General features: G+C 46.3%; 2 protein-coding genes across 25 annotated transcripts in view; one reads left to right on the forward strand and one right to left on the reverse strand.

Annotated features, from left to right (window-relative positions):
* Positions 1-846: 846 nt before the first annotated feature.
* Positions 847-13,733, forward strand: PRKAB1 (protein kinase AMP-activated non-catalytic subunit beta 1). Its single transcript, XM_017976413.4, has 7 exons — positions 847-1,283; positions 4,606-4,769; positions 6,463-6,556; positions 6,838-6,952; positions 9,062-9,195; positions 12,104-12,172; positions 12,423-13,733. Exons 1-7 carry the CDS (start codon positions 1,125-1,127, stop codon positions 12,498-12,500), a joined length of 813 nt encoding a protein of 270 aa, XP_017831902.1. The 5' UTR covers positions 847-1,124; the 3' UTR covers positions 12,501-13,733.
* Positions 13,734-18,485: 4,752 nt separating this feature from the next.
* The window catches only part of CIT (citron rho-interacting serine/threonine kinase), a 190,073-nt gene continuing 183,073 nt past the window's right edge, over positions 18,486-25,485 (reverse strand). For 17 of the 24 annotated variants that reach the window (XM_035257803.3, XM_035257795.3, XM_054238964.2 and 14 more), the window contains 2 exons: positions 22,486-22,789; positions 18,486-20,936 (listed from right to left, as the gene is read on the reverse strand). In XM_035257803.3, the coding sequence (XP_035113694.1) occupies positions 20,913-20,936; positions 22,486-22,789 (328 nt within the window). In that variant the 3' untranslated portion in view covers positions 18,486-20,912. The remainder of the gene's footprint in view (positions 20,937-22,485; positions 22,790-25,485) is intronic. The other 7 variants (XM_035257805.3, XM_078337415.1, XM_078337413.1 and 4 more) reach the window with 1 other exon arrangement.

Below are 25,485 nucleotides of genomic sequence, written 5' to 3' on the forward strand. Positions count from 1 at the left end.
TGACCTGACCCAGCAAATGCAATGTATGTTGAGATAGTCACACACCCAAAAAAACACAAAATATGACAATGACTGACAGTGAGAAGATGAGAATATTTTACCACCGTATTTGTATGCACTTCTTGTTGAAGCACTGGTTAGGGTAAACGACAAATGCTAATGCATCTTACGCAGAAGGATGTTTCCGAAGTGATTACAGGGTATCTTGCAAAATTATGTATCCAAAGATTAAACACTCATTTTAATAATACACTAATAACGCCAGCATTTTACAACCCCCAACCTACTAGATATAAGAGATTTCCAGAGATCTTATGGTCTGCCATTTTGTCTTTAATTGCACGACTGCCTGCACCCCTGACCCTAATCTCCAGAAATCAAGATTCTGCAGTGGGGGCTGCATTTAACAAGCGCTCCGGGTTAACCTAATGAATTGTAAAGCGTGAGAGCGCGTGCATTAAAAGGGCTTTAAGAAGAGGGGTTTCTTAATTAGATTTGCATTTTAGAAAGATCCCTCTGGCTGTAGAGTGTAGAATCAACTAGAAGTAGGCAAAGATAGTTAATGGCATGTTCAGCCCAGCGTGTGAATGGCCCAGACGACCGGAGCGCTGGGACGCCCCCTGCTGGCCCTCAGCAGCCTCGTCCTGAGCCGGGCCATAGGCGGGCGGCTGCTGACTGCGACTGCGCGCTCCGAGGCCTGCAGAGCCAGCGCAGGGGCACCTGCAACCGCACAGCTCAAGACCGGAAGCGGAAATAGAATCGAGATAGCGTCGCGCGCTTAGTCGGCCGCAGCCACTTCTACGCCCTAGGCCGGGCAGATTTACGGAGTCGCCGGAAGCGGAAGTCGCTGAAGGGTGGTGGAGCGATTGAGAGTCGGTTTATCTTCGCGCTCTTTTGGGTTTTCGCCGCGGCTTGCCTGGGCGGGTAAAGCACTATTGCGAGAGCCCCGCAGCCCCGGTGACTCGGCTGAAACCAGCTCCCGGCCTCAACCCTCGCCCAAGGGGGTGTTCCAATTCCTTCCGCGGACTCCTTGGGACCCGCGGTTCCGGGAGTCCCTTGCCCAGGGTCCCTTTCTTGCAGTGAGGCTCCGTCCAGCTTCCCCGTGTCCCCGCAGACCCCCCATCATGGGCAACACGAGCAGTGAGCGCGCCGCGTTGGAGCGGCATGGTGGCCATAAGACGCCCCGGAGGGACAGCTCGGGGGGCACCAAGGATGGGGACAGGCCCAAGATCCTGATGGACAGCCCCGAGGATGCCGACCTCTTCCACTCCGAGGAAATCAAGGTGCGAGGGGTGTGGGATAATCCAATTCCCATTGACTAATGTTGAGGAGAGGAACCCTCCACTAGATTCCCGCCACATCCTTTCGAAAACCATCAGAACGAGGAGGGAGGTGGTACCTTACCCGGTGCACTTAAAAGCCAGATGGTCCTGTAAGAGCCCTCTTAGCAGTCCAGGAACCTGTGTCTAATTAGCAATATGAGAAAGTCCTCCCAAGGGAGGAGACACGTACTTCGTTTAACATCATTAAGGAGAAGCAGCTCTGGGACAGAGTTTCAATTCTTAATTAATTCAGAGAGTCGAGCTAACAGCATTTGAGTCCCATCCTCCACCTTTCTCTTAGGTGTAATTAATTTCGCCGCTTTGAGACAAATTCCCTCACCTTTACACAGACTGCAACTTTTGTAAAAGTTAGAGAGTTTATTATCCATTTTGGAGGCAAACCAGGTACATACACAAGCTGAAAGCGTGGAACGGCTGACGGCAGTTGCCGGAGGTGTTCAGTTCTGTCAACACTTGATTCACCCTAAAGTGCTGGCCGGTTCGGCCTTTTTTTTTTTTTGAGACGGATCTCTTTCTGTTGCCCAGGCTGGAGGGCAGTGGCACAATCTCGGTTCACTGCAACCTTCATCTCCCAGGCTCAAGCCATCCTCATGCCTCAGCCTCCCGAGTAGCTGGGACTACAGGCGTGCGCCACCATGCCCGGCTAATTTTTGGTATTTTGGGTAGAGTTGGATTTTCACCATGTTGCCCAGGCTGGTCGCGAACTCCTGACCTCAAGCGATCCACCCGTCTGGGTGATGGGATTACAGTCATGAGCCACTGCTCCCAGCCTCACCCTTCTTTTTTTTTTTTTTTTTTTTTTTTTTTTAAGTGGACATAGAAAAGTCATTCGACTTCTAGAGGTCGGGGGTAGTGAGGGTCCATCTAAAGGAGGCAGTCAGCAGCTACGGAACTTCCTTCTGATGTTGTTTAAATAGGATTTAATTGCTTTTAAGCCGTGCCAACATTTTTCTTCCTGGTGCAGCCTGTTTTAATTCATCAAAACCTCAGGTGACTTTTGACTCCTGCTTCAACCACACTCCTGTTAACCACCTTCATAGGGCGGGTATTTCCAGCTGCAGGGCCGAATCCAAGGACACTTAGTGATTCTTGCAGCTGGTATTTATGTGTTATGTCTGAAAGGAACTACTTGTTTCAAGGAACAAAGTAGGTTTAGGAAAGATAAAGCTGCCCTCTGCCCGACATACCCTGTTAGTATCCAATTTCATGTTAATCATCATCCATTTAATTGCCTGGCAACTCATTCCACCTGTGTTTGTCCTCGTGTAGCGTGAAGTGATCACATCTCACACTTTCTTTTGGATCTTAGTTTTGAGCCTCCTACAAAGGAGCTGCTTTTGTGTGTCCCTACAACATGTAGTTTGAACTTGCTTTCTGAATTTGTTGCATTCTTGAAGAGCTGTGTGCAAAGTGACGTTTCGAATCATGTTTCTCCAATGACTTGACTGTTCTTTACCCAGGAAGTAATTTTGGTCCCTGGTCCCAAGAAGGCTCTTGAAGACACCAAAAGAATCAAAACTATTTTCTTCAAGAAGTATTTGTTCTGTTACTATTCCAAAACTCCTACAGGAAGTGTTGAGCACACACATAATCTATGGGGAATGATTTCAAGCAGCGCCTATTCTCATTTCATCAGAGGTTACTGAAATCATGTAGCCCTGGGTTGAATGCCCCAGATTCCAAAAAAGCCATAAATTCTTTTAACTACGCCAGTGCACTTATTTTGGGTATAATGAGTTATCGTTAGTGTGAAGTGATTCCAGTCTGTTATTCTTTAATAATGTAGATCTTATTAGAATTCAAAGAATGCAGGCATCATTTGGATAAGCTGAGGTCAGTATTTGAAATGAAGGTGCTAGAAACCTGCTTAATACCCTTAAGAGTCTTTTCCAGCCTGAACCTCCTGCTCTTTTTAAGTCTTTGACTTCTGACTAGGAAAAAAATCTAAAAGGTGCATGACTACATATATATCACCCAGATAGAGTTGAATGAGTTTATTTCTCACTTATTCTGGAATACCTCAGTTATACAGAGGCTACCACACTGGAGGTTGTCGTTTATCCTAATGAGGGTTCAGTCTTTGTCTTGCCTTTTGTTCCCCAGTGCCTAGACAGCACTTTGTGAGTAGATTTTCCCTTCCTCAAAATCTGGATTTGCCCATTTTCAAGTTGACAGCTCTAGAATTGTTCCTCTTAAATTTTCATGTACAGTCATCCGTCACTTAATGATGGGGACATGTTCTGAAGAATACATCATTAGGTGATTTTATCATTGTGTGAACATCATAGAGTGTACTTACACAAACCTAGACTACCCACCTAGTCTATCAGTCCGTTATCACACTGCTCTGTAGAAATACCGGAGACTGGCTAATTTATAAACAAAAGAGGTTTAATAGACTCAGTTCCACCTGGCTGGGGAAGCCTTAAGAAACTTACGATCATGGTGAAAGGCACCTCTTCACAGAGCAGCAGAAGAGAGAATAAGAGGAAACAGGGTAAATGCCAGACGCTTATAAAACCATCAGATCTTATGAGACTCACTATCAGAGAACAGCATGGGGGAAACTGCCCCCATAATCGGTTACCTGCACCTGGTCCTGCCCTTGATACATGGGGATTATGGAGATTACAGTTCAAGGTGAGATTTGGGTGGGGACACAGAGCCAAACCACGTCACCCAGTCTAGATAGTGTAACCTATTGCTCCTGAGCTATAAACCTGTACAGCATGTTACTCTGAATACTGTAGACACTTATTCCACAAGTGTATTTAAGGATTTGTGTACTTAAATACATCTAAACATAGAAAAGATCCAATAATATGGTATAATCTTATGGGACTACCATATTCGCAGTCATTCGTGGACTGAGGCATAGTGCACATGACTACTTCAAATCTTGCTTAATTCAGGGAGGAAGATGACATTTATGAAGCTAGTCTTGGATTTGTGGTATCATAAGTGGGTTTATAGTTTCTGCTAGAATTTTGATGTCAACTTCTTTAATGACAACAATAGCTAATAGTAAGCACTCACTGTGTCAGACACTATGCAGAGCATTTACATGGACTGTCTCAGTCTTCACCACAACCTTAAAAAATATATTTTGCAGGCAGAGAACTGAGACACCACTAGTAAGTTTGCAATCCTGACTGTGAACCTAGATAGTAACAGCTGCCTCTTTAGAATGAATTGTCAGTATTGTCTGTTGTAGGGAACTCACTTATGGCTTCTTGCTCTGAGTAAACTGCTCTGTTTCTAGGCACCAGAGAAGGAGGAATTCCTGGCCTGGCAGCACGATCTGGAAGTGAATGATAAAGCTCCCGCCCAGGCTCGGCCAACTGTGTTTCGATGGACGGGGGGTGGGAAGGAAGTTTACTTATCTGGGTCCTTCAACAACTGGAGTAAACTTCCCCTCACGAGAAGGTAATTGCCTGGGGAGTGTTCGCTGTCTAGACGCTCTTCTAAAATGTCTCTGAATGAAAAGAAAATGGGTACCTGGTGGAAGAATAACTTTTGCTTAATAAGTCTTAGGGTTCTAATCGCAAACCTTAGTGGTCTCTAGGTTTAAAGTACACCTTTCTTAGAGGAAAGCAACATCTGTCCGTGGAGAATATTTCTGTGTCACGGACATCTTTCACTTCAGATACTCAGCTATCTATTCAGTCAGGACTTTTCCACAGAAACACAAAAATCTCTTAATGCAGAAAGGGAGCACTGGGCTGAGCATCTGAGAGACCCACATTGGCCAGGTTGTCAGTTACCTCAGTATCCCTTTCTGTAAAGAGGGAATTTTGGACCAGATGATCTCTGATGTTTCTTCTAACTTTGACTCTGCATAATACTTTGTTTGAAATGTTGGCGGGGCGCAGTGACTCATTCCTGTAATCCTAGCACTTTGGGAGGCTGAGGTGGGCGGATCACCTGAGGTCAGGAGTTCAAGATGAGCCTGGCCAATATGGTGAAACCCTGCCCCTACTAAAAATACAAAAAAAAAAAAAAAAAAAATTAGCCGGGCATAGTGGCACATACCTGTAATCCCAGCTACTCAGGAGGCTGAAGCAGGAGAAGTGCTTGAACCTGGGTGGCAGAGGTTTGCAGTGAGCCAAGATCATGCCATTGCACTCCAGCCTGGGCAACAGAGCAAGACTCCATCTCAAAAAAAAAAAAGTATACGTTGGCTGGGCGTGGTGGCTCATGCCTATAATCCCAGCACTTTTGGAGGCTGAGGCAGGCAGGATTACTAGGAGTTTAAGACCAGCCTGGGCAACATAGTGAGACCCCCATCTCTACAAAACAAAATTAAAAGGTAGCTGGGCATGGTGGTGCATACCTGTAGTCCCAGCTACTCGGGAGGCTGGATGGGAGGATTGTTTGAGCCTGAGAGGTCAGTGCTATAATGAGCTGTGGTTGCAGCAGAGCAAGACTTGAATCCAAAAAGAGAAGAAAAATACATACTATGTAGTCACCTTTAGCAAGGATTATAGTAAGACATTTTATCGGGAACCCCAGCATGGACTTCTGTGTTAAATTGTCAGTGAGAGAACACCTTCAGTGAGTATTGTTGATCAAATGAGGGAGGAAGTGTGCCAGGCCTCACTGTTGTCAGGGGCTGCCTGCTTTCCAGCGGTTCCACTGGAGGAGGAGGAAGCCACTCAGCATAGCAGTCACAGGTCAGTTAAAGTCAAGGGAACAAAACAACCCAGTGAAAGGGTTTTTCCAGGGTGTTTTTTTCTTTTTTTTAGTGGTTAGGCAACTTTCTTTAGAGAACATTTGAGCTTCCTGTTCTGTTGATCCCTTCTCCTGCCCAAAGCAGAGTGACAGAGGGTAAAGCTAGGCAGCTCGCTGTTTGTCTTCTGGTGTTACCCTCCCTGGCATCCAGGAGCCATGCAAACTCGAGAAGCACAAATGCCTGTTTGTTGACCTTTTAAGATTAGGGATGTGGTTTCCTGGTATTTGAGCAAGGTGAGTTTTCAGGAAAGTGTGTCACACTGCTGCTTCCTTATAGCCTTTCCAGATTGAGATTGTTAGGCTGAATTGTCTAAATGGGCTAAAAACGTTTGTTCTCCTGCAGGAACTCTTGGTTCTATGTGAAAATGTTTTGTTTTGTTCCTCACAGCCACAATAACTTTGTAGCCATCCTGGATCTGCCAGAAGGAGAGCATCAGTACAAGTTCTTTGTGGATGGTCAGTGGACCCACGACCCTTCCGAGGTACTCTTCCTCCCACCTCCATCCTCTGGGTGCCTGCACAATACAAATAAATCACCTTCCCGGGAGATTGGTGCCAGGTCTGTTTGCCCTACTAGTAAAAGTCCCCGTGTGTGGCAGAGCTGGATAGCAGCACTAACTGTCAGACAGTTGGCATACTTGACCAAGATGAGCAGGGTGGCTAGCCAGGAGGTGAGGCCTTCCAGCCAGGAATTCCAAGTCCTCTGAAGAATCACTCTGCAGACCTTCCACGTTATGATTTCTGCCTGTCTGTCTCTTCCCAGCCCATAGTAACCAGCCAGCTTGGCACAGTTAACAACATCATTCAAGTGAAGAAAACTGACTTTGAAGTATTTGATGCTTTAATGGTGGATTCCCAAAAGTGCTCCGATGTGTCTGGTATGAACACAGTTATTTTATACACATGCAGTTGGGTCTGTACAGGCTAGAAATACTCTTGTTTCTCTTGCCTCTCTTGATCTGAAGCTGCCCAATCAGATAGGCAATTATAGCCCCCCTTAAAAGCCACAGAGCTTAATTCTTAACTGTCAGGTTGTTGAAATTTAGCCCCAAGGGAGCTATAAGTGATTTCCATGGTCGTCTCAGGTATTCAATAGGTCACAATAGGTCTTGGCAGACCTGACTTGTTTCCGCTAAAGCAGACAGCAGAAATGGAACCATAACTTGATCTCGTGCCAGAGGCAGGGCTGAAGAGGCTCTGGAGTCAGACTGAGTTAGTGACAGCCCAGCACTGGAGAAGCCTGCGTCTCATCCCACTCATGGTGCCTGAAGAATTTCAGCCTGACAGGTGATAAATGGACACCTCAGTGACCTTGGTGGTCACTTGTGTGGTACATTAGCACCTCATCAGAATCCCTCCAGCGGAGGAGGAGGCTCCCCACAGGAAAGGGCCTCCACAGCGCAGCTCTCCTTGATGGGAACCTATTTAGTACAGAATACAGACCCAGTAAAACTTCCCCATCTTCTAAGAGCCTTTCAGGCATCAAGGTTTCAGTAAATTCTTTCCATCCAAACCTCACAGGAACAAACTCCCTGGAACATGATTCGTACAATTCAAGGGGAGGAGGGTTGCAGTCTGAAGTGTTGGTGCCAGCCACACTTCCCCTTCTTGGAGGCGGGGGTTTAGCAATTCCTGGACCCTGACGGAGGCAGTGGAAAGATGCCCCAGGAGAGTATCTGGCACACTAAGAAAACAGATTCCGTTGAGTTTATAGGACAGTTCTTCATCATTGTCTAGTTGGGCCTGGAAGTTCTCCCACCAGGATTTCTTGTTACCAGTTTATAAGTCACAGTGGTAAAATCACGATGGGCTCACTGTGGTTGACAGTTCATTGAGCAGGACTTGGAAATCCAAAATCAGTGTACTTTTGTCTGGATAATAAATCTCTTAGAGATATCTAGCTTTTTCGCAAATAGTTGGGAATCAGGGAATGGAGGAAGTGTGCCCAAATATCCTCCAAAATATGTAACTTATTGATTGATGTAATTTTAGGACACTTACAAGCTTTTCAGTCAAGTTTCCACCTAGGAAAAGAAAATGGACCCCTCACTGATAAGAAGCCAATTCCACATTCTCTACAGACTTCTCCTATTTAGACACTTCCTCAAAATGTTATTTACTTTATGGCTCAGTTTTCTGCACTTAATGTTTTTCTCAATTTCTTGCTGTAATATGGTTGGGTCACATGAAAGGGGCTTGTCCCTAAAAAATAACATTGAGGGAATTGGCAGAGCCGGGGCATTGCAGATCTCCTCTGGACCAGCCCCAGGAACTGGCCACCAGAACCATCCCATGTGTTCTTTGGAGGATGGCTTGGTACCTTCTGGCTAGCCAAATGTCACTATGCAGCTGTTGCAGCATTATGAAATACTGCTCTTGTAGAAGATTCTCAGTGTATCTGATACTCAAGCAGGAGTTTGGAAAGAACTTGAGTGTAATGGAGTTAAAGAGCTTTTAGAAATTGGGCTTTCAATTTTTCTTCTCTCCGTTTTGAAATGTGCCTCATTTAGCCTATTTTCTCCATTGCCTCGTCTAAACAGACTGCCTTATCTTTTATATTGTGGCTGGCGGTGCCGGTAACCTGGACTTAGCCACTTAATCCTCACTTAGCCTCCAGCTTCTTTGTGGTCTTTTGCCAGCCCAGCCTGAAGCTGGAAGGAAGCATTATTCTGCCATGGCATGTGGGGTTAAGTTATTGAGAACAGCCTCCTTATGATCTGACCCAGACTTACCGTCTGGGCCACCGCCTCCATCTTCCCCCAGGGCATCTGAGTTGACTACTGAGTTTTATGCCAGTCACCCAGATTCCAAAAGGGTTTTTCCTCTCCGCTGTTCTGCACTCTTGGAACCTGTGTATCCTTCAAGGGAATGTAAATCTGCATTGAGGGAACAAGAGACAAGGAAAACTAGACGATGACAACATAAATAAGGCTGCTCCTAGAATGCCTGATTTTCAAAGTAGATGTCCTGTTCCTATCTCCCAACAGAGCTGTCCAGTTCTCCCCCAGGACCCTACCATCAGGAGCCCTACGTCTGCAAACCTGAAGAGCGCTTTCGGGCGCCGCCCATTCTCCCCCCACATCTCCTCCAGGTCATCCTGAACAAGGACACGGGGATTTCCGTAAGTACACAGGCATCTGCTTGGACTGTCCTTCATGGGTCATGTTCAGTTCTCCCTTTCCTGTGTCCACCTCTTGCAGAGCAACTGGTGAGCAAAGCTTAGTGTCGCCCACTAGTGGGAACCGTCATGTTCACCTCTGCCGTGGGGATGGGCTGCCAGCGAGAGGTTCCGAGTTTGGATGCTGCCTCAGTGTCTCACAAAGCCTTTCTGCACTTGCTTCCTTGTCTTTCACTCCTGCCTCAGCCTGAGCACTGTTCCATTTACATTTCATGACAAAATGTGTCACCATCCCTTCTTAGTAAGCTACATATTGGAACTCAGGCTCTGGTCCCCACATTTTATAATCTAGTTTTAATCATTAAATTGCTTTTAGAAACATCAGTACTCCTGGATCAAAATTGGGGATATCTAGGTAGCACACATTGCTTCTCCGGGAAATTATTGCATGCAAAAAAGAGGTGTGTGTCCTCCTGGATCCTGAAGAACAGCCGATTATTCTGTTGTGATTCTGTTTTCTGTTCCATCTAACCTGGATTGCCCGCCCAGTCCACCTAGCTCTGGAATGGATGGCACAGCCATAATTCTTGGGAATCCAGGAATTCAACTTGGTCCAAGCACCTCTGTGCTATTTATGAGGTGCTTAAAGTGGCCATGCTGCTCCTGAACCCCCCACCCTGAAGTGGAGGGCACGTGTGCTGAGACGAGGAATGAACGTGTCCACAGGCAGGCGTCCCTAAAGCAGTCACTGCTGGGCTGCTGGGACAGGGTCTCCGTGTTGTTACCCTGCCCCAACAGGACTTGCCTTTACCAGGTCACCACCTGTGCTGGGAGTCCCCCTGCAGCTGGGTGGGCCATCCTGGTATAGGCCCGGAAGAGGCCAGAGGTAAGGACCAACCAGCACCCCTCAGCTGGCAGGGCCCACCCTGTTTCCAGCACTGAAGGCAACAGTCTCAAATAGGCCACAGGAGAAGACTTTCAAGGACTCGTAGCTTTGGCCTTAGAACCACTTAGTCCATACCGCTTCCCTTAGCTCTAACTTTACAAAGGTTGGTGGGTTAGATGACTTTCAGTGCCCTCCCAAGCTAGTAAGGCTTTGTTTTTTCTAGAAAAAGGAGGCATCACTAGCCATCTTCTCTGATGGAGACTGCTGCTGGGAATAGACCAGCTGAGTGTGGCCCAGGGGGCGGGGAATATGAGAATGTCAGGACCCCTCTGTCCAGGGTAGCACGAAGCTCTAACATAAACTGTGGTCACAGTTGTAATTTCTAAATGGTTGTCATTTATTTTGCCCAAACTAGACTTAAATGTTTTTCATGTATTCTTATTTAAGCCTCACAACAACCATGTGAAGTAGGTGCTATTACCCCCATTTTAGGGGTGGGGAAACTGAGGCACAGAGAAGTGGGGAGAACACTGGAAGTCTACTTAGAGATTTTCAAGAATACGATACATTGTTGTTAATACTAGTCACTGTGTTGTACAGTCCTCCTGTCTAACTGAAATCTCCCCACCCACCCCCACTCCTAGCCCCTGGTAACCCCTACTCTGCTCTCTACTTCTGTGAGTTGGATTTTTTGGATTCCACATAAGCTGTCGCTTATGGTATCATATGGGACTTGTCTTTCAGTGCCTGGCTCATTTCACTTATGTCCTCCAGGTTTATCCATGCTGTCACAAACGACAGGATCCCTTGTTTAAGGCTCAGTAGTATTCCATTGTGTATCTGCACCTCATTTTCTTCGTCCATTCATCCATTGCTGGACACTTACGTTGATTCCACATCTTGGTTATTATGAATAGAGCTGCAATCAACATGGGAGTACAGATATCTCTGACAGGCCGATTTCATTTCCTTTGAGTATATACCCTGGAGTGGGATTGCTAAATCATGTGGTAATTTTAGATAATTTTTGAGGAACCTTTATACCATTTTCCATAATGGTTGTGCTAATTTACATGCCCATCAGCAGTGCACTAAAAACAGCTTTTAAGTGTCCTCACCACAAAAAAAATGGTAAGCATGTTATGCGTATGTTAATGAGCTTGATTGAGCCATTCCACAATGTATGCATATTTCAGAACAACATATTGTACATGGTAAATGTACATAATTGTATCTGTCAATCTTTGAAATTAAGTACTTTTTTTAAAAGGCCTCCCAGGCTCACACAGGAACTGGCTGAGCCAGCATTCACATCAGACTGGTTGGTGCCAGATCCTAGGTAGTTGGGGCTCTCAGCAGCCACCCTGAACAGCCTCCCAGCAGGATTTTGCTGAGTATTTGTCGACACAGTGATTGGCCCAGCCTCTGGGGGTCCTAAGCTGTTCTACATTTTTCCATTTGAATCGCATTTATAAAAGTTGGGGCTGTCCAATGGCAAAAAAAATCCTGATTTATGGCTTCTCTTAAAACACAGGAATGTGTGGTGGGCAGCTCTGAGTGCCAGCCCTGTGGGAGCTTTTCCAGAGTAGTGGTGTCTTGTCCAGGTATCTGTTGTCATTCTTCAGGTTCATTTACAGATTCAAGTTTAGAATCTGTTGCTCAGGGGCATTTAGTACAGATGGTCTCTTCCTGTGTTCTCTGAAAGTACTTTCAACAGACAGCTGCTTTCTTCCTGCCCCTCCCTCTCATAAGAGGACAGAGCCGTGGCCCACACATTAAAGAGGCTGGGGTAAATGCCTGGCCGGAGACACACACGGATGCCTCCAGCAGCCATACAGGGAGCTCCCTTCAGGTCAGAAGGCATGACCCTCATCTCCTTGAATAAGCCCTTGTGCTACCTGACTTGGGAAGAGAGGTCGGCCTGAGAGAGCTGTCTCCTGTCCTTTGATAGCTGGTGCTGTGAAATAAAGGGGAGAATCTTGGTTTCCAAATCCAGATGCTCACCGCTGCTTTGTTCCCTCACAGTGTGATCCAGCTTTGCTCCCTGAGCCCAATCACGTCATGCTGAACCACCTGTATGCACTGTCCATCAAGGTAATGACACTGTCTGTCCCGTTACAGCTGTGTTGCCCAGTGTGTGCTCTTAGGACTCCCAGTGGTGAAATAACCTGGGGGGACCAACTTAAAGAGCAGCTTCCAGGGTCTGACACAGGCCCTCACGCTCAGGTTCTGAAGATGGCCCTGGAATTTGTGGTTTTATGAAGCCCTTAATGATTCTCATGCACTCTGAGGCTTGAGCCCCTGACTTAGTCCAGCCTTTGCTCATTTCCACTTTGTTCCTTAGGACGGAGTAATGGTGCTCAGCGCAACCCACCGGTACAAGAAGAAGTACGTCACCACCTTGTTATACAAGCCCATATGAAGAGTTGGGGACCGATGGTGGCCCAGGAGACAGTGTGCACCGCCAGGCTCCACACGTGCATACTTTCCCAGAAGGGATGGACTGTACATTGCTCATTTCACATTCTTCAGAAGACATTTCATACCTGCCCTGGTCCTGCTTGAAGGTTTGTCCAGGCAGAGCAGCTCCTGCAGCGCCTCGGTCTGGCGGTCCTCCTAGCACTCCCAAGGCTTGGAGCCTCTGGGACTCATCAAGGCCAAGAAAGGAGGGAGGGAGGTGGAGGATCTGCAGCCCTGGCCCGCAGTGCATGAGGCTGGGTACAGTTCTAAACCCACATTCTCAATCTTCTTAAGCCAAAAATGAACGCTAACTCCTTTGCCAGTAAAAATCTGGGAAGCAGAGACTGAGGCCACACATTTCCAATCATGTGTTTTTAAGGTCAGCCACTTGTCCCTGCTGAGGCCTGGCTGTGGAACTAAGTATAGTGTTGGTCTTGCCTCTCCTTCAAAATCAGCAATAGATTGTCCCTCTCAGCTCCAGGGAGATGTCATTTGTATAGAAATTAGAAGCTTGTCTGATTTCTAGATGAAGTTTTACAATTGTTTCTTACAGTCACATGCACTAAGTACTCTTCGTAAGCAGAGGTGGCTGGCTGTGCAGCCTTAAGGCAGTTTAAGTCACCACGACTAGAAATCACATGAACTCTGCTCAGCAATAATCTGTTCTCAGGACAGACTTCAACCCACCACCGGATTTCTCCATTCAGAGGGATGATCCTGAGGACTGACAGCCAGCAGGTTGTCCAGCTTTTTATTACAGTCATAATAAGGTGACCGTGTTAAACCACACAGTGTGATTTTACCACCTCGCTCAGGACCTCTGTCCCTAGTTAGCAGGCAAGGCTGCAGCAGTTGCTGCTGCTTACTCTGAAAGGAATGCAGAACTTGCAGCAGCCTTCTGAGTTTGGTCGGGAAGATGTCCTTTGGACCAAAACAGACTTCTTTTCACACAGCTCAGTTTCCAGGGATCGCCAGAGATGTGCCCACTAGCCCAGGTTCCTGTCACTCAGTCATCAGAAGCTACCTTTATTATGCCCTTTATTCCTGGTGGGAGTGGGAGAGGGAGAAGTGAGCTCCCTGGGTGCCAGTATTTATTTGGTATCCCTGAATTTGGGGCACCCTTTTTTTGTTACTGTTTTCAAAACACTGAATTATTGTCACCTTGATGTACAATTTCAATAAAGCTTTGTAAAGATAATTGGACATGTGCTTGGACAAGCTCTGATTTTATTCCATCCCGTGGAGACGAGACTGGAACTCTTCCAGACTTCCGTTTTAGTACCATTCTTGTGGCACTGAGTGGACAGGGCCTGAGAACCATTCCTGTGACCCACCCATTCACACAGCGTTTGGAAGCCCATGATGAAGGGACCCCTAAAACTCAGCCCCTCTGAACAGCCTGTCACAAGGGGAAGCTGAAAAGGGTAACAGCAGAGGCCCCTGGCTAAGGCAAATTGGTAGTATCCCCAGGCCAGAGGGTTTGTTCCCTTTTGCTCCTAAACAAGCCCCAGAAGACAGCCTGGGATCGTGACCCTGGTGCATGAGATACCAGGGCATTTGTGGAGTCAGCTGTTTTCATCCACTAAAAGAGGCTATATCCCTCTTCCCAAAAAGGTGGAAGGTTATGAGTGTCTCTTAGCCTTTTCTTCTCAGGTATCAGGAAAGAGTTTAAATAAATTTAGCAGAAAGAAAAGCATGCAGATGAGCTCCCCACTGGTGCAGAAAACCCAAGCTGAAAATGCAAGTAAAATAGGACTAGTTTACTGGAGCCAGTCACCCCAAGAGTCCTCGAAGCCCTGGGGCCACAGGGGACTCCCAGGTGAGGTCACGGCTAAGACGGAGACACAAAACAGGACGTGGTCAGAGACGACACATCTGTGTGCATATTCAAAGGATTTCATTTTCTTTAAAAAGCAATACAGGGCTGGGCACAGTGGCTCACGCCTGTAATCCCAGCACCTTGGGAGGCCTAGGTGGGCGGATCACAAGGTCAGGAGATCGAGACCATCCTGGTCAATATGGTGAAACCCCGTCTCTACTAAAAATATAAAAAGTAGCTGGGCATGGTGGTGTGTGCCTGTAATCCCAGCTACTTAGGAGGCTGAGGCAGGAGAATTGCTTGAACCCAGGAGGCGGAGGTTGCAGTGAGCAGAAATTGCACCACTGCACTCCAGTGTGGCGCCTGGCAATGGAGCAAGACTCTGTCTCAAAAAAAAAAAAAAAAAAAGGCAATACAAAGTACATTACAGTTGAAAAGCCTGCCCCCCACCAACAATGAAAGACTCAGGGTTAATGGTGATTTTACGAAGGTGGAAAAGGCCACCTTGTTTTGGCCAAATAGCAGGGGCAAAGTCACATGTCAAACTGTGTCCTATGACCAGGTAATCCTTTCTCCATTAGCATTTCCTTCATGGGCGAGGACTTACAAAGTTTAACTCAAATGCTTTTCAGTGAAGATCTATTTTTCCCTCTGGAAGCTAATTAACTTATAGAGCCAAATTAAAGCCTAAAAAATACCAAAATAATAAATCAGTATTGCAGGGCTAGGGCCACAAACAGGAAGTCAAAAGCCCAGACAAGAAAATTGTGCCTGCACCTCAACTAGCTCACTTAGGAAATCTCCAAGATGCCTAAGGCTGAGAGAAAAAACCTGGAACATCATGGCACGATCTATGGCTGAGGTCAGAGGCTGAATGAACCATTCTAGGACAGAATAGAATTTCATTTTAATTCAGTTCCTCCTGTATGAGCACAATTTCACTTTCAATGCACTTCCCTGATCCTCCTCTGCTATCTGGGTCACCTTCAAAACTCAAATGTCCCCAGTGTGATAGTATTAAGAGGTAGGCCCTTTAAGAAGAGATTAGGTCAGCCAGGCACAGTGGCTCACACTTGTAATCCCAGCACTTTGAGAGGCTGAGGCAGGTGGATCACAAGGTCAGGAGTTCAAGTGCAGCCTGGCCAACACAGTGAAACTCCGTCTGTACTAAAAATACAAAAATTAGCTGGGTGTGGTGGCAGGCACCTGGAATCCCAGCTCCTCGGGAGGCTGAGGCAGGAGAATCGCTTGAACCTGGCAGGCAGAGATGGTAGTGAGCTGAGATCATACCACTGTAGTCCAGCCTGGGTGACAGAGCTAGACTTTGTCTCAAAAAACAAACAAAAAAAAAGATTAGGCCGTGAGAGCTCCTCCCCTCATGAATGAAATTAAGTTTCATATAAAAGAGGCTTCAGGTAACATTCAGCTCATGTGCCCTGGTACCTTCTGCCACGTGAGGACACAGCTTTCCTCCCTCCCAGAGGACGCAAGCACAAGGTGCCATCTTGGAAGCAGAGAGTAGCCCTCACTAGACAAGCAAACCTGCCCATGCCTTAATCTTGGACTTCCCAGTCTCCAGAACTGTGAGAAAATGAATTTCTGTTCTTTATAAATTACCCACTGTCAGGTATTTTGTTAAAGAAGCACTAAATGGACTAAGATATCCAGTGTTTACAAATGGTTTGAATGAACTGAGGAAGACACAAGTCATGGACCACTCCTCAAATCATAAAGCTTCTGAGGAATCCTGCAGCACTTCTCTTAACCAGCAAATTAGTGGAGAAACAGAAACTAGAGCCGTCTGCGCCAGTATGCCAACTATAATTGTCTTCAGGAGAAAACACGGAAGTTGTAGATAGGTATATATTTCTTCTAAAACCCCAGTCACCCAACCAATTGAAAAAAACATCGACAGGGTCCTTGGAAAAGTCATCCTCACTGTAGTGAGTCAGACATTTGGAGAAGATCTCAAAAGCTGGAGCCCCATCTCTGGGACCCCAGCCACTGGCTCTGGGAGGAGCCCATTGGCTCCCACAACATCATCATCTTTTTTGTCTTTCATACAACTAAAGGGCCTTTGCCCAGATGAGGATGCCAGCTCTTACTGCTACCTCTTCTCCCTTCTCCTAGAGTGAATTCACCCATCCCATCTGAAATACTCAATGGCCAGTGACAACAGGCCAAGATGTGCATACTCTGGGTCAATTTTATGTTTTGGTTTTATTATTATTTTCTTGTGGATCTCTGAAAGACGGCGGAGTTATGTAGAGTAATAAAGTCATTTTCAAGGTTCTTTCATCTACCTCTAACAACCCCTCTAGGGCAAACAGAGTTCCGTTAATCATTGATAGACTCAACGGAAAACAAAGTGATCAACACTGGACTCCATTTCCACTACCTCCACCCACCCTCCCAGCTTCAGTATACAGAGCTTCAACAATTGAGTAGGCAAATGAGAAACATTTTCTCATATAACACTGTATGCCTAGAGCCACAGTCCATATGATTTAGATATCATTAGCAATATTTAAATAGCCAAAGATGACATCTGACTGAAACTAGAACAGATCAAGATTTCTCAACCTTGGCACTATTGAGGCTTTGAGCCAGATAAAGCTTTACAGTGGGGGGCTGTCCTTGGCACTGTAGGATGTTGATCAGCATCTCTGACCTCCGCCCACTGGATACCAGTGGTACCCCCCAGCTGTGACAACCAAAAATGTCTCCAGACGTTGTCAAATGTCCTCTGGGAGGAGGGAAGCAAAATCTCCCCATGGCTTAGAACCAGTGGAACAATCCAATGTAACCACTGTAATCTGAGAATGGAAGCTGAGCTGGCCCCATGAATGCTTTCTATAGCAAATCACATTCAACAGGTCCAATTCTGAAGACAGTCCTGTTAAGCCAATTATCTCTTTCTGGCCGAACCCTCCGAATCCTAAAGTTACATGGTTATGAAATTTGCTATGCAATCAACCTCTTTAGTCTGAAGAAAATTAAACTGTAAGTGCAGAAAATATGACATCTAATTTTGTGCTTATAAAACAGGAGTGGCAGCATGAAGTGTTAGGCCTCATTTTAGGGTGTGGCTGTGGAATTTGCTGGTTGTTTCTTTCAGGCTATTCCTTAGGGTTCAAACCCCTTCCTTGGCACATCCCTTTAAAACCAAACCATGTTTACTTAGCTTTGGACGTTTTCTGTGGCCTCCCACAATCCTCAGGACAATTGCTGAAATGGTTTGTTGACATTTAATAGACGTTTTTCAAGCGCTACGAGGAAAGAAAGGTCCCATATTTTACTTCTTCATCTTCTGAATTATTTTCACTCTTACAACTATGACCTGGTGGCAGATTTTCATCCCCAACGGTAACATCGAAAAGAACAGAATTGCATCTGTGGTTCCCACCACAAGCAACGAATGTCAGATACGACTCTGCAAGTCCAATTTTGACCGTGGTCAGATTACATCCTTAGAAAACAAAAATTCAAACCCTACAACCCACAGGAACCATGAAAAAAAAAACATCACCATTTGCCAAAACTCGTTTGTCTGGATTGAGCAAGTTTATACTAACAAACTAAAGAATCAGAAAAAATTTATCTTGCAGACTGTAAAAGTTCATCTAGTTAAAGATGGGAGTATTTTCATTTTTAATTACCTTTGATTTGAATTCTTCCTTACAAAGAAATCTACATTACTAAATTGTAGTTGACCTTATCATAACAGATGAAAAACATCTTGAACTGACCTGTTCCTGGTTAGCTGATTATAGACCTGCGTAATCCGTGCTTGAGTAATCCTTTCCAAACGGCCTATGTGACTGCTTAGAGAGCTTTCCAGCTCTGCACTCCTGTAAAATGACCTTAATAGCCAGTTCATGGTTATTGGAAGTACTGACCAAATCTACACAGTGTCACACTCTTGGCAGAGAATGCCGCCATTCTCTTAATTCCAGAATAGCAGTGTGCCCTAACCACCATGTGGCTTCCCCTATCCCACTCTAGAGGAAACTACCCTTCCCGCTTCGTAAAGAAGGTCCCATCCATGAGAATACACCTCTATTGACACGCTGGTGGTAGTTTTTTTTCATGGTCTCTCAAAGAAGAGGTCATTGCACTAAAAGCACATACGTTTAGATCATTGCTTTATTTCACTATTGTTCAACAACAAAGTTCATTCCTCTCAAGGTGGATCTTGAATCATTCCTTGTGTTCTCTTCCTCGTTCTGAATAAAAAAGGTAATGAAGAAAAAGCCTGTACTTTTGGAGACCTAGAATCTTGATTGATGCTAATAAGCTTTTGACTGCAATTTTGTTTTACGATATTTCCTGCTGGCATCTTGGTGGTCACACGAGGCTCCCCACCCTCCAGTGAAGATGGCTGTCCACAACTACCACCATTGAAACCAAAAGTAAGTGTTGAAAAATGCACCTTGTACAATAAAAAAGTAGAAACCAATTCAATTTCCTCTTTTTTTTTTTTTACGAATATAAAGTTTCTTGTAAATATGTACAGTCTTTTGAGCTAGTTCTATATAGCAGGAAGCAGTTCACAGATGAGACACACAATATACACTTTCAGGCCTCAAGAAGCCCGTTTCTCATGAAGATCCTAAATGAAATGCCAAGACTGAAAGACCAATTTTCAGTGACCTTTCCAAATACTGTGGACCAAGAGACAAAAACTTCAGCAAACATTCAATCAAATCTGCCCTGGGGACGGGAGGGGAGGGAGGACGACCCCACAGAGTCCAAGCAACACATAAAATGCGACAGCAGGACATTTGCCAGAGGACCTAGGAACATGGAGGTTTGTAGGCGTTTCAAACAAGAAAGCACTTAGGTTAAGACACGAGCAGGAAGGAGCCGGGATGCAGGCCAGGCTGCGATCTGGAAAGGGATCTGAACTGTGGACACACGGTTGAAAACACAGTCATGTTCACCTGCTGCGGTGGAAACGGGTCTACCTTTGAGCCTACCGAGGAGGTTGCCTGGGTTGTTGAGGCGGGCCTACGAGTCGTGGAGGACCCAAAGCAACAGATGCCTTCTGGGAGATTAAAGGCAGAAATAAGGCCGCACGTTAGCTTGCCAACTGCAAAGCCTCTAGGTCGGTTCTATACCAGTTGCCAGGAATTTCATACTCTAATAGGAGGCTCCAGGAACCCAGTGGGAGCCGCACTGCACCTAAGGACTTCCCAACCCGGGCAGAGCTGGAAGAGTATTGAGCTGCTTTCTCCAACTTCCTGGTCTTAGGTCTAGCCCTAGGGAAAGGCTCATTTAGGAAGTCACAGTTTCATGGGGTAGAACCGCACTGGATGGGGTGTGAACAGAGTCATCCTCAGCAGGCAGGGAAGTGTGAAGTTTGGAGGGACATTGAGTGGGAGGTGGTGGTTTGCTGAAATCCTTCTCTGGTCGTAAGGCTTGAGCGTTTTTTTGTTTGTTCAGTGCTACAGACTGCAGCTCGTGGTGGCCAGTTAGTCGGCAAGTCGTAAGAGGGTCTCGATTTGGCAGGAGCTATGGGATGGTGGTTATACATTGGCAGAGCAACCCAAGGGGGCAGCACATGCAGTGGACCGCCATGCAGAACTCCCGACAGGCCTCTTCCCCATCCCAGAGTGGGGAAACACATGCCATCACAGACGGGAGGTGGGTGCCCCCGTCCCCTCCCCAACCCCGAGACCCAGGAGTGCTGGGCTCCGAACAAGTCTATTGCATGCTTTCCTGGCCAAAGCTACATGGAAAGCGGGAACAGCAGGCTGGGGAGATGACGCCGGGGGGATGGGGAAGGAAAGTGTCTCGAGGTCCCTTGGCCCCAAGTCACTGCCTCCGAGCTGAGGCCCTTTGACCTCCATACATTCTCAGCTGGTGGGAGGGGAAGTTGTCAAGGCCATAAAAGGCAATGAAAACAGTAAACATTTGGCTACGATGTCACCCTGGGGAAAGCAGGGCCATCTATGAGAATGGACAGGAACAAGGATGAACCTACGTGGCTCGGGAGGTTGGCCAACTGACCGGACTCTTCTACTCTATGCTTCAGTAGCAAAGACCTGATGGTGTAATCTAGCTAAAAATGACTACAACAGGAAATACGTTGCTATTCAAATCTATTCAGAATTTTGTTGTCTTTAAAAAAAAAAAAGAAAAGAAAAGAAACCAAAAAAAAGAAAAACCAACCAATCCTAGGATCTTAGAGTATCTAATTAGGATTCTAACCACGTTGTAGTCAGCATCCCAGTTGGTTTCCTTTGATGAACTAACTGGTACAGGCTAGAGCTAGGTACAAAAGTTCGTGAATGCTTTGAAAGAGTAACAAAGTGCAAAGAGATGACTGCAGGGAGGTGCCCAGGGCAGGCACTGAGCACTGACAGCTCTGAAGAGCCTCAGCCACCTGCCCCTCCTGGAGACAGGGGTGTCCGTGCCGAGGTGGGTCTGGGCCCTGCTGAGCCAGAGGGTGGCTGAGCACGTGGGCGCTGGGGTCCCCATCAGCAGAGTTCCATAGTGTGTTTGGTGTTTTCCTGCAGATTGAGATGAGGAGTTGGTTTCTCTGGCTGAGATTTATACTGAAGACTGGTCCCAGACCTAGGAGTGAAACCAGGAGGAGGAGTGTTAGCCACCCGAGGCCAGAAGTTGCTGTGCTCACCTTGCATGATGCAAATGGGAATTTGCAGCCCCTGGGCTACCCACTTCAGCAGTTAGCAGACAGTGCTTGGCAGGGCAGCACCCACTCCAGAGCCAGCTCTCAAAGCCTGGGGGAAGTCAGGGAGTGAAACTCACTGGAAAATCCCAAAGCTGTGTATCTGTGTTGCTGTAAGCATCTGTATGTACGTACACAGTTTCATGGGTCAATCAGGGGGATAAGAAGCCATATGGATGGCGTTTCCTTCTTTCTGTACCAGCAGGTGAACTGCGGGTGGCATCAGATGGAGAATGCCAACAAGAAAATCAGCCCCAAGTGGCAGAAAGGTGGCTCCTTGGCCCGCCTAGCCTGCTGAGGAGGCACCAAGCGCTTGAGTCATCCCCTGTCTGTGGGGGCCCCTTCTTTTCAACACCCATCCATCTCCTCAATCGCGAGCCTAAAAATTACACAGATAATTCATGCACATGATTTAAAAATTTCCAAAAGTTCAAAGTTCTTCTGGAAGGCAACCACTGTGAACACTTTCTGTGTAGCCTTCCAGAAAAACAATTTATATATACACATGTGTGGGCCGAGCGTGGTGACTCACGCCTGTAATCCCAGCATTTGGGAGGCCAAGGTGGGAGGACTGCTTGAGCCCAGGAGTTCAAGACCGGCCTGGGCAACAGAGTGACATTCTGTCTCTAAAAAAAAAAAATTAAAAGGGTGGGGGGGCGGGTGGGGGTGAGAATTAGATAGATGGTGGCTTGAGCCTGTAGTCCCAGCTGTTCAGGAGGCTGAGGCTGGAGGATCACTTGAGCCCAGGAGTTCAAGGCTGTGGTGAGCCATGATCACGCCACTGCACTCCAGCCTGGGCAACATAGTAAGACACTGTCTCTGAAAAGAAAAGTGGGGAAAAATTAGCCAGACATGGTGGCTACAGTCCATATTCCCAGCTACTCAAGAGGCTGAAGTGGGAGGATCCTTTGAGTCCAAGAGTTCGAGGCTGCTGTGAGCTATAATCATACCACTGCACTGCAGCCTGGGTAACAGAGCAAGACGCTCTCTCTCAAAAAAAAAAAAAAGTGTATATGTGTATGTGTGTGAATCTATACGCATGTTTGAAAAAGTAAAGCATGAACATTTCATACAGGATGCTATCATTTGTGTTTTACAAAGGAGAGCACACATACATATTTGCTGGTATGCATGGAATAGCTCTAGAAACTGCTACCATTTGCCTCTGGAGAAGGGGAAAACATATTTTTTGGTAGCTATTATATTTTGAGTTATACACACATATATATTCCTTTTTAATCACACACGTTATCCATTTGCTTAGGAAGCTACTTCTTAATGTACATTTTCTTCCTAAACTCCTGTGTCTCACAAAGTCTGAATTACAGTCATGGACTTCCTTTTTTAAACAACAGTGGCCCTGTGGGGGCCCCAGTTCCCCAAGTCACTCCTGGCCTCCACAACAGACACGCAGGCCTCAGAATGCTGCCTCACCTTGTTAACCTGGGACAGCGGGGTCCTCACAGCTCCCGCAGGCAGCCGGCCCCTGCTGCTGTCTTCAAACAGCCTCCCAGGAGACCGCTCTCTCCGCGTGCTGAGCATCCGGCCCGGGGACTTCTCCCGCTCCAGGGGGCGGCCAGGAGACTTGTCCCTGCGCAGCTCGGTCCGCCCCTCACGGTACCGGTGGGGTGTGCTTGGCTCTCGGGGGTGGCTGGGGCCTTCGGGCGGCGCTGGGCTGGAGGCCACACGCTTGGTGATGTGCTCATTGTATGTGGGCGGGCCTCGCTTGTTGGGGCTGCTGGCAACATAAGAGTAGTAGGGAGCTGCGAGGTCACAACCCCAGCGGGGCATTTTCCGACTTCCCTGAGCAACCCCTTCACCCAGCCTCACCACTGATTATCAAGAGATTAGACCTGGAGTTCCTTGGACTTTGCTACTTTGATTTTGGTAGCAAAGATAGGGAAGCAAGCAAAGATGGCAACAAAAGAAAACCCACCTTCCTGGTCTCTGTTCAGGCTTTCATTTACTGAGCGCCCACTGTGTGCCAGTCTTATGCTAAGCTCTTCACCTACCATCTCTCATTATCTCATTAAATCATCACAGCAGCTCTTGAGTTATGAACAAGTATGACCAAAAACTGTACAGGCAAGAAAATGGGGACGGACAGGAGTGGTTTGCCTGAGCTAATGAGTGGTAGAGCTGGGATTCCAATAAAGACCAGTTTGATGTCATAAGCCCCATACTATATCCTACTGACCTAGTATTTTCCAGAGCCTAGAAGGCACAGAAGGAAATCTTCATCTAGGAGGTCAGCCTGCTAAGACCCAGAAGTCAGAGACCCACCAAGGCCCTCAGTGCAAGGGAACAGTTTGGGGAAAGCCTGTCCTTATCACTGTTAACTGCCTTGTCTGTCCCACTCCTGGGCCTGGTGTTTGGTCACCTCTCCCCACAGGTGGCTTTCCAAGAGTCTCTCTGGCACCTGATACGAATGCAGATGCTCAGAAGGTTGATAATTCTTGGTCATGGTCATAAGACGACCGAGAGGTACAGGGATCAGGCCTGATATAGTCAGGAAACTGAGCAGGGCAGACAAAAACAGTAGAGCAGGCTCAGAAAACGTCCTAGACCCCAAAGGTTGATCATTAGTAACCAAACAGTTGAAAACACTTGGGCCTTTTTGTATGACCCAACTCAACCCTCCACCCACTCCTGGCCTGGATATTTCAAATGAAGATTTCAGCAGACCCAGGGCCCAAACTCCGTTTCTGAAGACATAGTAAGACCCAGAAACACAATGTGGCCTTGTGAGTCAATTCTTTCCCACCTTTGACAAGCTGAAAAAGTACTGGGGTCCCTGTTATCTTAGCATAATTTGTGCTTGAAAAAGACCCTACTTAAAATGGGGGAAAAAATGTATAGTAAATATTACTTGAAAACATATTTGGTTTAATTGAGGCTTTATCTTAGAAAACAAACTTATTTTATGCTAGATATTTTTAGTATTGAAATTACAATGCAATTACACGCTGATTCCAAAAATGAACCAAGTATGAATCACAGAATGATTTGTTTCGGGCTAATTCTCTCAACAAAATTGTTGCTAACATGCTCTGACATCAACGTTGGACACACCGGACTACTGCAGTAAGATCCTAAAGAAGCCTCTTCAAAAACATTGGAAAAACCTGGGCACGATGATGTGTGCCTGTAGTCCTAGCTATAAGGAAGGCTGAGGAAGGAGAATCTCTTGAGCCCAGGAGTTTGAGACCAACCTGCGCAATGTGGCAAGACCCTGCTTCTTAAAAAGTAAAACTAAAGTTTAAAAAAAAAAAAGTTTAGAGCATCAGTGGTTTTCCCAAAGGACTATTGTAATCCTTGATATTTAAATCCTTCTCTTTGGAAGAGGCTATCATTTTATCAACTTGTTCATTTTTTTCTTCAATTATTGGTCTAACTATCAGAACCGCCTCTGTCAATGTCCATAATTGAGAAGCGACAGCAAAGACAGTGTCCCACTGTGAAGGAGAGACTCTAGAACAGGCTTGAGGGCCAAATCCGGAAGATGCCTGCTTTTATAAATAAAGTTTTGTTGGAATAGAGCCATGCCCATCTGGTTATGCATTGTCTTACAGCTGCTTCCACATGGCCACAACAGGGTAGAGCAGCTGAGACAGAGACCATATGGCTCACAAAGCCAAAAATACTTACCACCTAGACCTATACAGAAAAAGTTTGCCAATTCCTGCTCTACAGTAAAACAGAGCGGTTGGAGTGCAGAGGTAACTTCATAGGGGCTGAGTTCACAGTGAACAGTCTCATGCCATGCTCTTGCTTTCCCATTCAACTCTAACATTGGGAGATTCAGACAGCAAATGCTCAGAAGGCCAGAACTCCTGTCTGTGCAGCAGTAAGATTTAAGATAACTCAGATTTCAACATCTTGAAATCAAGGTTTATATTCATCTCTAGCCATATGGCTTTGAAATCTGGAGGACAAATAAAAAAATAAATTTTGAGTAGCAGAACTACATTAAGCCTACTTGTAATGGAACGAAATGATACGATGTGTCCACAGGGAACTATCATAAAACAAATGAGAGGGTGCTCACTGCCCAGGGGAAGAAGGATTGCTCAAGGAAGGCCATTGAGGATGTCAGCTGAGATGAACGGGAGGAAGGAACACACCCATCATTCCAAGCCAAGTGGGCAGTCTTCCATCTCCTTATCCATTAATGATCCATAATCTACCACATCAATTTTATGGTTTTTTTGGCAAAGAGTTACATTTCCTGCTCTGCTTAATAGACCAAGGCAATGAAGCCTGCAGTGAATCAGACCCAGCCAAGCTGGCCTTCTGCATTCTCAACTGCCCGAAGAAGTCAGCAACCAAAAGATCGTTCTATAAGCCAAGAGATAAGTAACTACTGATTTTCCAGACATGCCTGGCAACCACAGGAAAGCAAACACATGTTTCTGCCCCTCATTCCTAGGAACT

This window comes from Callithrix jacchus, chromosome 9 (assembly GCF_049354715.1).
Source record: "Callithrix jacchus isolate 240 chromosome 9, calJac240_pri, whole genome shotgun sequence".
Lineage (NCBI taxonomy): Eukaryota > Metazoa > Chordata > Mammalia > Primates > Cebidae > Callithrix > Callithrix jacchus.

What these genes read in the sequence shown, in the direction of transcription:
- PRKAB1 (XM_017976413.4), top strand. Translation starts at nt 1,125, where the DNA reads ATGGGCAACACGAGCAGTGAGCGCGCCGCGTTGGAGCGGCATGGTGGC. An exon ending in TCCACTCCGAGGAAATCAAG is followed by an intron (nt 1,284 to 4,605) that starts GTGCGAGGGGTG and finishes CTCTGTTTCTAG; the next exon opens with GCACCAGAGAAGGAGGAATT. An exon ending in TGTATGCACTGTCCATCAAG is followed by an intron (nt 12,173 to 12,422) that starts GTAATGACACTG and finishes TTTGTTCCTTAG; the next exon opens with GACGGAGTAATGGTGCTCAG.